At 53.2% G+C, this 14,535-nt stretch overlaps 1 protein-coding gene across 2 annotated transcripts in view; it reads right to left on the bottom strand.

Annotated features, from left to right (window-relative positions):
- Positions 1 to 968: 968 nt before the first annotated feature.
- CPT2 (carnitine palmitoyltransferase 2) overlaps positions 969 to 14,535 on the bottom strand; it is a 33,093-nt gene continuing 19,526 nt past the window's right edge. For both annotated transcript variants that reach the window (XM_088465554.1, XM_088465553.1), the window contains exons 3-6: positions 8,490 to 8,570; positions 8,303 to 8,409; positions 4,702 to 6,006; positions 969 to 1,503 (exon numbers count right to left, since the gene is read on the bottom strand). In XM_088465554.1, the coding sequence (XP_088321680.1) occupies positions 1,172 to 1,503; positions 4,702 to 6,006; positions 8,303 to 8,409; positions 8,490 to 8,570 (1,825 nt within the window). In that variant the 3' untranslated portion in view covers positions 969 to 1,171. The remainder of the gene's footprint in view (positions 1,504 to 4,701; positions 6,007 to 8,302; positions 8,410 to 8,489; positions 8,571 to 14,535) is intronic.

The following is a 14,535-nucleotide window of genomic DNA, read 5'->3' as shown; positions in this document are numbered from 1 at the left end:
ATTGCAGCTAATGACACATTTTTTTTTAGAACATATAGAAAATTCTTAAATGTTCATTATCAATATGAATACAGAGGCAGAGAGTAAGCGCAGCGTGAGGCGGGCCGGCGTCATCTAGCGCAGCGTGAGGCGGGCCGGCGTCATCTAGCGCCTTCTAGCACTTTAAAACCTATTTTATGAGTGTTAGTCAATGACGGCCTGAGGACGTCATACTATGTCCTGACCGTCTGGTTGGTATAGTGCCACAGCCATTTCAGAGAGACAGGTCTGGTGTATTGAGGTGTGCTCAGCCTGTTGGGCTCACACCAAGCCCTATGAAGAATGGCCATACAGTATGCAGGAAATAAAGGGGGGGGCTTGGGGGTGTACTGTACAATCATAGGGCCTGATTCAGAGCCGCTCGTTCGTTCCGAGCGATGTTTGCCCAACTGCGCATGCGTACGGATCGTTATACGCATGCGCGAACCAGTCAGTGCGGCCGAAATTCATGTGCTCGCTAAATAGCGAATGCCTGCTAATATGAGTGACAGGAGGAGGCGTATGTGGGTGGTAACAGGGGAAGGTGCTTGAAAACGGGGAGTGGAGATCCGAACGCAGGCGTGCTTAAAGGTCAAAACGGGCGTTTTATGGGTGTGCATAATTAATACAGCAGCGTCATTGACCACGTCACTGGGTTATTTTATAGTCAGAACTGCTGGCAGGATCTCTGTATCTCCTTAGTAAGTGATTCCGTTACACGTTCCCACACATCACATGTGCAAGAAAGTAAATCCCTCTCTTATTCATAGGGGGAGCTGACATTTTATGGGAATTAATTCAAAATTCATGGGAATTCAGCCCATCCATTAGCCAGGAAGCGATGTCACTGCGGCACAGGGGACGGACGCACCCTTCAGTAATATCCCTAGTACAGTAGATGGTCAGTCTCCCCCCTTGTGCATAGGACGCAGGGTTACGTTACGCCGGGCTATTCAGCCAACATGACTTTATTACTTCTATACCCTGAGATGTAAAGCTTGTTCATTGGAACATACAAATACTCATATAAGACTGAAAACTTAACTTTGGTAATTCTCCAAAAAGGCCTATAGGTGTGTTACCATGAAACCGCGTAAGGTAAGATTACATGAAAAGGCAACAAGATCATTCAGTGTCATCTCCTGGTCATCTCCTACTTCCTCACAGTCTTGTCCTCCAGGACCCTGAAAATGTCCTCCAAGGACTGATGCACGCTCTGCACAAACTGCCGGACGTCGCGGGCCGGATATGCAGACACATTGCAACCGATCCAATCATCATGTACGCCATAGCCCACCCCAAATCCGTCAGAGACCACCGGAGCGAAGCCCCCAAGCTGCACAGCTGGGCTGGTCAGGGTGCTAGTAGACAGGACATTATGATTAATCTGTGTGTATGCTGGATCCTGGAAGAAATCTGGAAGAGACGTGCCCATAGCAGCCGCTAGGTATCGCAGCGCGAAGAGGTGACGGTCAAATCCCTGACCTGGGGAAGAGAAAGCAGACGCCATTATGACGATGTGGACAGGAAATAAGGGCTCTATATTACACAATGTGCAAACCGTTATACAGGGTGCGGGAGGAGAGGGGGGCTCCCCGCACACACGCTGCATCCTATAGGGAGCTCCCCGCACTAACCCTTACCCACACCTAACCTGCAGCCTAACCCGTACCCTCCACCTAACCGCCCATCCCACAGCCTAGCCCTTAACCACACCTAACCCGCCCCTCCCGCAGCCTAACCCTTACCCTCACCTAACCCACCCCGCAGCCTTACCCACACCTAACCCGCCCATCCCACAGCCTAGCCCTTATGCACACCTAACCCACCAATCCCGCAGCCTAACCCTTACCCACACCTAACCCGCCCATCCCGCAGCCTAACCCTTACCCACACCTAACCCGCCCATCACGCAGCCTAACCCTTACCCACACCTAACCCGCCCATCCCGCAGCCTAACCCTTACCCACCCCTAACCCGCCCATCCCGCAGCCTAACCCTTACCCTCCACCTAACCCGCCCATTCCGCAGCCTAACCCTTACCCACACCTAACCCGCCCATCACGCAGTCTAACCCTTACCCACACCTAACCCGCCCATCCCGCAGCCTAACCCTTACCCACACCTAAACCGCCCATCACGCAGCCTAACCCTTACCCACACCTAACCCGCCCGTCCCGCAGCCTAACCCTTACCCACCCCTAACCCGCCCATCCCGCAGCCTAACCCTTACCCTCCACCTAACCCGCCCATCCCGCAGCCTAACCCTTACCCACACCTAACCCGCCCATCACGCAGCCTAACCCTTACCCACACCTAACCTGCCCATCCCGCAGCCTAACCCTTACCCACCCCTAACCCGCCCATCCCGCAGCCTAACCCTCCACCTAACCCGCCCATTCCGCAGCCTAACCCTAACCCACACCTAACCCGCCCATCCCGCAGCCTAACCCTTACCCTCCACCAACCCGCAGCCTAACCCTTACCCACACCTAACCCGCCCATCCCGCAGCCTAACCCTTACCCTCCACCAACCCGCAGCCTAACCCTTACCCACACCTAACCCGCCCATCCCGCAGCCTAACCCTTACCCTTCACCTAACCCTTACCCACACCTAACCCGCCCATCCCGCAGCCTAACCCTTACCCACACCTAACCCGCCCATCACGCAACCTAACCCTTACCCACCCCTAACCCGCCCATCCCGCAGCCTAACCCTTACCCACCCCTAACCCGCCCATCCCGCAGCCTAACCCTTACCCACACCTAACCCGCCCATTCCGCAGCCTAACCCTTACCCTCCACCAACCCGCAGCCTAACCCTTACCCACACCTAACCCGCCCATCCCGCAGCCTAACCCTTACCCACACCTAACCCGCCCATTCCGCAGCCTAACCCTTACCCTCCACCTAACCCGCCCATCCCGCAGCCTAACCCTTACCCACACCTAACCCGCCCATTCCGCAGCCTAACCCTTACCCTCCACCTAACCCGCCCATCCCGCAGCCTAACCCTTACCTACACCTAACCCGCCCATCCCGCAGCCTAACCCTTCCCCACACCTAACCATTACCCTCCACCTAACCCACCCATCCCATAGCCTACCCCTTACCCACACCTAACCCACCCATCCCGCAGCCTAATCCCCACATCTAACCCACCCATCCCGCAGCCTAACCCTTACCCTCCACCAACCCGCCCATCCCGCAACCTATCCCTTACCCACAGCAAACCTGCCGCCTAACCCTTACTCTCCACCTAACCATTACCCTCCACCTAACCCGCAGCCTAACCCTTACCTACACCTAACCCGCCCATCCCGCAGCCTAACCCTTCCCCACACCTAACCCACACCTAACCATTACCCTCCACCTAACCCACCCATCCCATAGCCTACCCCTTACCCACACCTAACCCACCCATCCCGCAGCCTAATCCCCACATCTAACCCACCCATCCCGCAGCCTAACCCTTACCCTCCACCTAACCCACCCATCCCGCAGCCTAACCCTTACCCAACCCACCCATCCCACAGCCTAACCCTTACCCTTCACCTAACCCGCCCATCCTGCAGCCTAACCCTTACCCACACCTAACCCGCAGCCTAACCCTCCACCTAACCATTACCCTCCACCTAACCCACCCACCCCACTGCCTACCCCTTACCCACACCTAACCCACCCATCCCGCAGCCTAATCCCCACATCTAACCCACCCATCCCGCAGCCTAACCCTTACCCTCCACCAACCCGCCCATCCCGCAACCTAACCCTTACCCACAGCAAACCTGCCGCCTAACCCTTACTCTCCACCTAACCATTACCCTCCACCTAACCCACCCATCCCGCAGCCTAACACTTACCCTTCACCTAACCCACCCATCCCGCAGCCTAACCCTTACCCTTCACCTAACCCTTACCCTCCACCTAACCACCCATCCCACAGCCTAGCCCTTACCCACACCTAACCCGCCCATCCCGCAGCCTAACCCTTACCCTTCACCTAACCCTTACCCACACCTAACCCGCCCATCCCACAGCCTAACCCTTACCCACCCATCCCGCAGCCTAACCCTTACCCACACCTAACCCGCCCATCCCACAGCCTAGCCCTTACTCACACCTAACACGCCCATCCCGCAGCCTAACCCTTACCCTCCACCTAACCGCCCATCCCACAGCCTAGCCCTTACCCACACCTAACCCGCCCATCCCACAGCCTAACCCTTACCCACACCTAACCCGCCCATCCCGCAACCTAACCCTTACCCACACCTAACCCGCCCATCCCGCAACCTAACCCTTACCCACACCTAACCCACCCATCCCGCAGCCTAACCCTTACCCACACCTAACCCGCCCATCCTGCAGCCTAACCCGCCCATCCCGCAGCCTACGCCTAACCCTTCCTGCAACCTAACCATTACACTCCAGCTAACCATTACCCTCCAGCTAACCCACCCCTCCCGCAGCCTAACCCTTACCCTCACCTAACCGCCCATCCCACAGCCTAGCCCTTATGCACACCTAACCCACCCATCCCTGGCTGGGTGTTTAAGCAGGAAATTAAAAACTGTAAATTCCAAGCATAACACGCTGCCTATTACATGTACCCCTTAGCGTGTTTCTAAAAGTATATACGCTGCATCCTTAGATCTCTAGTGCAGGAACATTACACTCACCCATTGCGGCCTCTTTGGTCAGCTGTCCATGGTACTTGGAGCATTCGTTCAGCATTGCCCTGAGCTCAGCTGCATTACAGCTAGATGTAGGCCTCACAAACGCCTCCGAGCACTTCTTGGTGTAGACAGAAGCCGATCGGATGGTCTCTGTTCGGCCACGTTTGAAGGCTGCTGTGCTGCAGGATTCATACGTGGCGGTTGTTTGGCCATACTGCCGGAGGAAAGCCATCTGGAAGGAAAGCTGCGCTATGGCGTCAGGGCTGAGCTTCTGGGTCTTCAGAAGCTCCTTCCCTCCACTTTTGAATTCCATGGTTTGAATGGTCAGTGAACCAACGGCTGCATCAAACTTACTCCTGGCATTCGTCACTGCAGCCTTTAAAGACTCGTCCAGGTTGAAGTTCAGCTTTTGCACAGCTGTACCGGAGTCCACGGGCGCAGGGCTGCTCTGCGGAGAGATAGCCGGCCGCTCTGTGCTGTCCTTAAAAACCTCATTTTGGAAGCGTAGAACAGCGACTCCATCTCCCCACGAGTGCTCAAAGTTCACAGCTGCGGTTCCGTCCTCCGTCATGATGATACTGAAGGACTTATCAAACCAGCGGTTCAAACCAGAACCATGAAGCATATTGTGCGATAGGTGAATGCGGTCTCGGAGAGGAAAGTCATCCAGGCACAAACAAAACACAGCCGAGTCTACTTTCTTCACAGCCTCTTGGTTTCCGTTGTCTACAAGCTTCTGCCTTAGGACTGCCCACGTGTTCCGGTCTTCACTTGTCAGATACCCTAAGGGGAATTCTGGAGCGGGGCTGGGGTCCGACAAGATGTGTTTTAGATGGGCTTGAATTTCCGATGATTTCACTATGTTCCCATCTCTGTCCAATACATCAAACACATAGAAGTTCCCCCTCCTGAGGACCAGCAGGTGTCTTCCTGTCTCATCCGTCACCAGTTCATCCTTGTGTAGCTTCGGCAGGCGGGTGGAGTTGAAGAGACGGAAATACTGTGACATGTCTAAGGGGTATGCATTTACCATGTACGCCCCATACCAGGACAGAGAGGAGGGCACAAGGCGGATGAGCCTCCTAAACTTCTGGGTGTCGCTTTTTGCCGGATTAAGATGGAAAATCTCCGGCTCCAGATAACCAGCTCGAATGGTCTTTAGGAAACGCATAGCTGAGACGGTGATGTTGGTGGAGCGCAGGAGCTGGTCATTATACTCTGCCCTCGGGTCAGGGGTGAAGGACATGAAGGGGTTAGAATTAAGCAGGATGGATTCGCGGGCACACAGATACATATCAAACCAAGGACCTGCAATGATGAAGAGACTGGTTATATTGCAGGTGACGGCAATGCCAGAAGCTAATAACTATTACATAGTGACGGCAATGCCAGAAGCTAATAACTATTATATAGTGACTGCAATGCCAGAAGCTAATAACTATTACATAGTGACGGCAATGCCAGAAGCTAATAACTATTACATAGTGACGGCAATGCCAGAAGCTAATAACTATTACATAGTGACGGCAATGCCAGAAGCTAATAACTATTATATAATGACTGCAATGCCAGAAGCTAATAACTATTATATAATGACTGCAATGCCAGAAGCTAATAACTATTACATAGTGACTGCAATGCCAGAAGCTAATAACTATTATATAATGACTGCAATGCCAGAAGCTAATAACTATTATATAATGACTGCAATGCCAGAAGCTAATAACTATTACATAATGACGGCAATGCCAGAAGCTAATAACTATTACATAGTGACTGCAATGCCAGAAGCTAATAACTATTATATAATGACTGCAATGCCAGAAGCTAATAACTATTATATAATGACTGCAATGCCAGAAGCTAATAACTATTACATAATGACGGCAATGCCAGAAGCTAATAACTATTACATAGTGACTGCAATGCCAGAAGCTAATAACTATTATATAATGACTGCAATGCCAGAAGCTAATAACTATTATATAATGACTGCAATGCCAGAAGCTAATAACTATTATATAATGACTGCAATGCCAGAAGCTAATAACTATTATATAATGACTGCAATGCCAGAAGCTAATAACTATTACATAGTGACGGCAATGCCAGAAGCTAATAACTATTACATAGTGACTGCAATGCCAGAAGCTAATAACTATTACATAGTGACTGCAATGCCAGAAGCTAATAACTATTATATAATGACTGCAATGCCAGAAGCTAATAACTATTATATAATGACTGCAATGCCAGAAGCTAATAACTATTACATAGTGACGGCAATGCCAGAAGCTAATAACTATTACATAGTGACTGCAATGCCAGAAGCTAATAACTATTACATAGTGACGGCAATGCCAGAAGCTAATAACTATTATATAATGACTGCAATGCCAGAAGCTAATAACTATTATATAATGACTGCAATGCCAGAAGCTAATAACTATTACATAGTGACTGCAATGCCAGAAGCTAATAACTATTACATAATGACTGCAATGCCAGAAGCTAATAACTATTATATAATGACTGCAATGCCAGAAGCTAATAACTATTATATAATGACTGCAATGCCAGAAGCTAATAACTATTATATAATGACTGCAATGCCAGAAGCTAATAACTATTATATAATGACGGCTAAACCTGAATTACAGCCTGATCCTCTCTGCAGACGTCTCCTGTAACCTAACAAATATACAGGAACCTTTCTGCCACCAGAATGTAACGTTTCCTCTTCTGCAAATATTTAGTATATTATTATTATAATCAGCTCTAATTTTATACAGAATGATCTTTAGCTGTTGTTGCACTTCTTGCATTGTATGAAAATCCCTTTAGCAAAATCCGGCCTATTACGTAATACAGCTCCCTGTAACGTAACACAGCTCCCTATAACGTAACACAGCCCCCTATAACGTACTACAGCCCCCTGTAACGTAATACAGCCCCCTGTAACGTAATACAGCCCCCTGTAACGTAATACAGCCCCCTGTAACGTAATACAGCCCCCTGTAACGTAATACAGCCCCCTGTAACGTAATACAGCCCCCTGTAACGTAATACAGCCCCCTGTAACGTAATACAGCTCCCTATAACGTAATACAGCTCCCTATAACGTAATACAGCTCCCTATAACAATGTAGTTCCCTCAGGTGCTGTTTATGTGCTAACAGGTAGGGGCCTATCCATTAGCAGATATATCGTTCAGTCGTCCAATGTATCTGCTAATGGACAGGCCCAGAACGATGACAGATGCGCACTCCCGCGGCCGATAAATTTTATCTTTCGTCTCTCCAACATGTTGGTCAATTATCGCTTATCGCTGCCAGATGAGACAATGAAAGAAACAATCTGATCGGCGGTCTCGGATTATTGCACCGTGTTCCCGGTATATAACAAATCTCTTGGCAGAATCGGTTAGTAAATAGGTATATACACAACAGGGAACCCAAAACTATCTTATAAAGAATCCTTTGCACAGCGCAATAAACCGTCTGCAAAGAATCAAGTAAATATGTTCCCATGTCAGCGCCTACGGTGAGACGCTCATACTCTGACACATAGTCCTGCGCTGCGGGGGGGGGCGCTGGACGCTTACCGGAAATGTAGCTGGTCTGTTTGTTCTGCTTATCCTGCAGTACCAGCTCCTCGTGCAGCCGTCTGCCCTCCCCGCTCTGAAAGCTCTGCGCCAGCTGCTCTGTTCTCCTGAAAGAGATCCGACAATCACCATGACCCCTCTGTACGGTGCAGGGATCAGCAGCACTCCCCGGATGTAAGACCCTTACCCGAATTGTGCATCGTCTAGGAGAGGCCTTTGTGCATTCAAGTATCGTCGTATACTGTCCTCTAGCTTAGGAACCGGCAGCCTGGAAGACGCAAGGAAAGAGCGTCACATACGCACAACTATATACAGGAACACAGGATAATACAGATCACGTACAAACCGCGTACCAGCGCTCTCCTCGTCGCGGCTACGAGATACAGGCTTTGGGTATACGGTGACATATGTATAATGCGTAGCTGTGTGGCGTACATGCGCCTCCTTATTTTGTCTGTGATGATACGGAAGGACTAATATTAGCCGCATCTGGGGCCTGCGCAGAGCTGAATGAAAGTCTGATTTGCGTACGGCTCTAGCGCGGTTTCACACTGCGCATTCTGCATAGCTGAGCGCACGCATCTATGGGCGTTTAAGGGCTGCGTACATCTCTGTTTCATCTCTACTTGTGGCTGAAATGACGCAAGTGGGCGCCATCAGGGCGCTCTTCTGTTGGGGAAGTATACCAAGGGCATGCGAATGGCACAGGTGTGCGCATGCGGAGATCAGACGGATCACTTGCAGCAAGAAAAGGGCTGACGCAAGTGCGCACGGAAAGGGCTACTTGCTCTCTAACCCAGCATATAGATAGGGGTGGCGTCATAGATGTGTACAACTCCGCGTACCGGGAAATATTCGCGTCATCTTCTCTGGGCGCACAACGCAGGCTTACAATATGCCCCTATGTGGCTGGTGAAGACGGCGGAGTTTTCCATGCCACCCACTCTGCACCCTCCAATCCCTTACATAGAGGCACACCGGCTCTCTCATACACCACGCAGCCAGACACCGGCTCTCTCATACACCACGCAGCCAGACACCGGCTCTCTCATACATCACGCAGCCAGACACATCAAGCAGCCAGACACCGGCTCTCTCACACACCACGCAGCCAGACACCGGCTCTCTCACATGTCACGCAGCCAGACACCGGCTCTCTCACATGTCACGCAGCCAGACACCGGCTCTCTCAGACGTCACGCAGCCAGACATCGGCTCTCTCATACATCACTTAGCCAGACACATCAAGCAGCCAGACACCGGCTCTCTCACACATCACGCAGCCAGACACCGGCTCTCTCACACACCACGCAGCCAGACACTGGCTCTCTCATACATCACGCAGCCAGACACCGGCTCTCTCACACATCACGCAGCCAGACACCGGCTCTCTCACACATCACGCAGCCAGACACCGGCTCTCTCACACATCACGCAGCCAGACACCGGCTCTCTCACACATCACGCAGCCAGACACCGGCTCTCTCATACATCACGCAGCCAGACACATCAAGCAGCCAGACACCGGCTCTCTCACACGTCACGCAGCCAGACACCGGCTCTCTCACACGCCACGCAGCCAGACACCGGCTCTCTCACACATCACGCAGCCAGACACCGGCTCTCTCACACATCACGCAGCCAGACACCGGCTCTCTCACACATCACGCAGCCAGACACCGGCTCTCTCACACATCACGCAGCCAGACACCGGCTCTCTCAGACATCACGCAGCCAGACACCGGCTCTCTCACACATCAAGCAGCCAGACACCGGCTCTCTCACACATCACGCAGCCAGACACCGGCTCTCTCACACGCCACGCAGCCAGACACCGGCTCTCTCACACGCCACGCAGCCAGACACGGGCTCTCTCACACGCCACGCAGCCAGACACGGGCTCTCTCACACGCCACGCAGCCAGACACCGGCTCTCTCACACGTCACGCAGCCAGACACCGGCTCTCTCACACGTCACGCAGCCAGACACCGGCTCTCTCACACGTCACGCAGCCAGACACCGGCTCTCTCACACGTCACGCAGCCAGACACCGGCTCTCTCACACGTCACGCAGCCAGACACCGGCTCTCTCACACGTCACGCAGCCAGACACCGGCTCTCTCACACGTCACGCATCCAGACACCGGCTCTCTCACACGTCACGCAGCCAGACACCGGCTCTCTCACACGTCACGCAGCCAGACACCGGCTCTCTCACACGTCACGCAGCCAGACACCGGCTCTCTCACACGTCACGCAGCCAGACACCGGCTCTCTCACACGTCACGCAGCCAGACACCGGCTCTCTCACACGTCACGCAGCCAGACACCGGCTCTCTCACGCACCACGCAGCCAGACACCGGCTCTCTCATACATCATACAGCCAGACACCGGCTCTCTCAGCCCGTCAGTGTCACACCGTGTGTACAGACGTGTCCTCATACATCCAGACACCGGCTCTCTCAGCCCGTCAGTGTCACACCGTGTGTACAGACGTGTCCCAACACATCATGCAGCCAGACACCGGCTCTCTCAGCCCGGCAGTGTCACACCGTGTGTACAGACGTGTCCTCATACATCATACAGCCAGACACCGGCTCTCTCAGCCCGGCAGTGTCACACTGTGTGTACAGACGTGTTGTCATACATCATACAGCCAGACACCGGCTCTCTCACACATCACGCAGCCAGACACCGGCTCTCTCACACATCACGCAGCCAGACACCGGCTCTCTCAGACATCACGCAGCCAGACACCGGCTCTCTCAGACATCACGCAGCCAGACACCGGCTCTCTCATACGTCACGCAGCCAGACACCGGCTCTCTCATACGTCACGCAGCCAGACACCGGCTCTCTCATATGTCACGCAGCCAGACACCGCCTCTCTCATACGTCACGCAGCCAGACACCGGCTCTCTCATACGTCACGCAGCCAGACACCGGCTCTCTCATACATCAGGCAGCCAGACACCGGCTCTCTCAGCCCGGCAGTGTCACACCGTGTGTACAGACGTGTCCTCATACATCCAGACACCGGCTCTCTCAGCCCGGCAGTGTCACACCGTGTGTACAGACGTGTCCTCACACATCATACAGCCAGACACAGGCTCCCTCAGCCCGGCAGTGTCACACCGTGTGTACAGACGTGTCCTCATACATCCAGACACCGGCTCTCTCAGCCCGGCAGTGTCACACCGTGTGTACAGACGTGTCCTCACACATCATACAGCCAGACACCGGCTCTCTCAGCCCGGCAGTGTCACACCGTGTGTACAGACGTGTCCTCATACATCCAGACACCGGCTCTCTCAGCCCGGCAGTGTCACACCGTGTGTACAGACGTGTCCTCATACATCATACAGCCAGACACCGTCTCTCTCATATATCACGCAGCCAGACACCGGATCGCTCAGCCCGGCAGTGTCACACCGTGTGTACAGACGTGTCCTCACACATCATGCAGCCAGACACCGGCTCTCTCATACATCACGCAGCCAGACACCGGCTCTCTCAGCCCGGCAGTGTCACACTGTGTGTACAGACGTGTCCTCACACATCATACAGCCAGACACAGGCTCCCTCAGCCCGGCAGTGTCACACCGTGTGTACAGACGTGTCCTCATACATCATACAGCCAGACACCGGCTCTCTCAGCCCGGCAGTGTCACACTATGTGTACAGACGTGTCATATATTATTTGTGCGATGAATGTGATATTTATACAATGTAACAGTCTGGCATTCAGTACAAATTACAACAGTGGAGCACTCGCCACCCAGCAGTTAAGCGCTGTATTACATGCCGTAGCGTATCTTTCATTGAAGAATACCACGGTACGCCAAAGTCCAGCCATCACGTAACGTTCCATGGCGCGATTCAGAGCCCTGAACGCCTCGCCATGAACAACAAAATAGCTGGGCACATCTGTACAAAGACAGATCTCAGAAAAACAAGAGATATGGTAAGAACTTACCTTTGTTATCTCTGTTTCTACGAAGTCCACAGGGTTGACCTTGGGGTTATAGCTGGAACAGGATCCATGGGCACCACACAGTTAAGCTTTTAGCTCCCAGGATGCACTTGGGTCCTCCTCTATACCCCGCCCCCGAGCCACAGGCACCTCAGTTGGTAAGCAGCCTAGGCCGGAGGAGAATATGGAACAGAGAGAAGGAAGACTGGAACACACAAGAAACCATACTCACAGCAATAGGAGACGGAAAACCGGTGACCAGCCACACAGCCCATTTGAAGCCAGGTGCGTCAGGGCGGGCGCCCTGTGGACCCTATGGACTTCGTAGAAACAGAGATAACAAAGGTAAGTTCTTACCATATCTCTTGTTTTCTACTTCAGGGTCCATAGGGGGTCCACAGGGTTGACCTTGGGGATGTCCCAAAGCAGTTCAACTAAGGGCGGGGACGCTCCTGTGCTGAAAGGAGTACCCGGCGCCCAAAGGATGCATCCTGAGAGGCGAAGGTGTCAAACGCATAGAACCTCAAAAACGTTTGAATAGAAGACCAAGTGGCCGCCTTACACAGCTGAACAGCAGAAGCGCCACGTCTAGCAGCCCAAGAGGGACCCACAGAACGAGTGGAATGAGCCTTAACAGAGGCTGGCACAGGTAAACGGGCTAACGTTTGTTTGTTGGCAGGCCAACCCCTCTTGTGAAAACCAAAGAGGATAAACAAGGAATCAGACTTCCTAACCGAAGCCGTCCGGTCTACATAAATTCTAAGCGCCCGGACCACATCTAAGGAAGTCTCACCAGCTGAAAGATCAGGGGACTGAAAAGCTGGCACAACAAGTTCCTGATTAATGTGGAACTTCGAGACCACTTTGGGCAAAAACTCAGGACGAGTGCGGAGCACCGCTCTGTCCTGGTGAAAAATCAGGAAAGGAGGGCGACAGGAAAGCGCCCCCAATTCAGACACCCTCCTGGCCGAAGCAATTGCCAAGAGAAAAACCGTCTTAAATGTCAGCCACTTGAGCTCCACCGCCTCAAGAGGCTCAAACGGAGGACCCTGCAGGACCCGTAGCACCACCGCCAAGTCCCAAGGAGCCACAGGAGGCACAAAGGGAGGCTGGATCCTGAGAACACCCTGGAAAAAGGTGTGAACGTCTGGTAGTATTGCAATCCGCCGTTGAAACCACACGGACAAGGCGGACACATGAACCTTCAGAGATGCAAGGCGTAAGCCGAGATCCAATCCTGACTGAAGAAATTCCAAGATCCTAGAAACTCGGAACACCTGAGGATCATAATGTCTGGACTCACACCACTGAAAGTAAGTGTGCCACACTCTGTGATAAATCCGTGCTGAAGCAGGCTTGCGTGCCCTGAGCATGGTACCAATAACCGAACTGGAGAAGCCCCGAGACCTCAAGACGGCTGTCTCAAGAGCCACGCCGTCAAAGACAGCCGACCCAGATCCGGGTAAAGGCAGGGCCCCTGAGACAACAGGTCCCGACGCTGAGGAAGAAGGTACGGAGCGTCGATGGAGAGGCTCCTGAGATCGGAGTACCAAGGACGTCTGGGCCACGCCGGAGCTACCAGCACGAGCATGCCGCCGTCCTGCTTGAATTTCCGCAGAACCCGAGGAAGCAGGGATAGCGGAGGAAACAGATACGCCAGGTGAAACGTCCATTTCACCGACAGCGCGTCCACCAGACTTGTGCCTGCGTCTCTTGTCCTTGACCCGTAAACGGGCAACTTGTGATTGTGACGGGAGGCCATCAAGTCCAGCTCCGGCAGTCCCCACCTGTCCACGAGTAGCTGAAACACCTCTGGGTGAAGCGACCATTCCCCGGGATGCACGTCGTGACGGCTGAGGAAGTCCGCCTCCCAATTGAGGACTCCGGGGATGAAGACCGCCGAGATCGCCGGAATGTGACCCTCCGCCCAAGTCAGGATACGAGACACCTCCGACATCGCTGCCTGACTGCGAGTTCCACCTTGGTGGTTGATATACGCCACCATGGTGGCGTTGTCGGACTGCACCTGTACCGCCCTTCCGTGAAGAGCGGGGCTGGACGACTGCAGGGCCCTGTATACTGCCCGCAGTTCCAGGATGTTGATGGGGAGAAGTGCTTCTTCCGCTGACCAACGACCCTGAAGCGACAAAGAGCCGGTCACTGCCCCCCAACCCCGGAGACTGGCATCCGTCGTGAGCAGGACCCAGTCCGGGATCCAAAATGGGCGCCCCTCGACCAGATGAGCTGTCTGAAGCCAC

Source organism: Taudactylus pleione, unplaced genomic scaffold, assembly GCF_031769625.1.
Source record: "Taudactylus pleione unplaced genomic scaffold, aTauple2 ptg001992l, whole genome shotgun sequence".
NCBI lineage: Eukaryota > Metazoa > Chordata > Amphibia > Anura > Myobatrachidae > Taudactylus > Taudactylus pleione.
The sequence above is the reverse complement of the archived record's forward strand: the minus strand, read 5'-3'. Positions and strand labels throughout refer to the sequence as shown.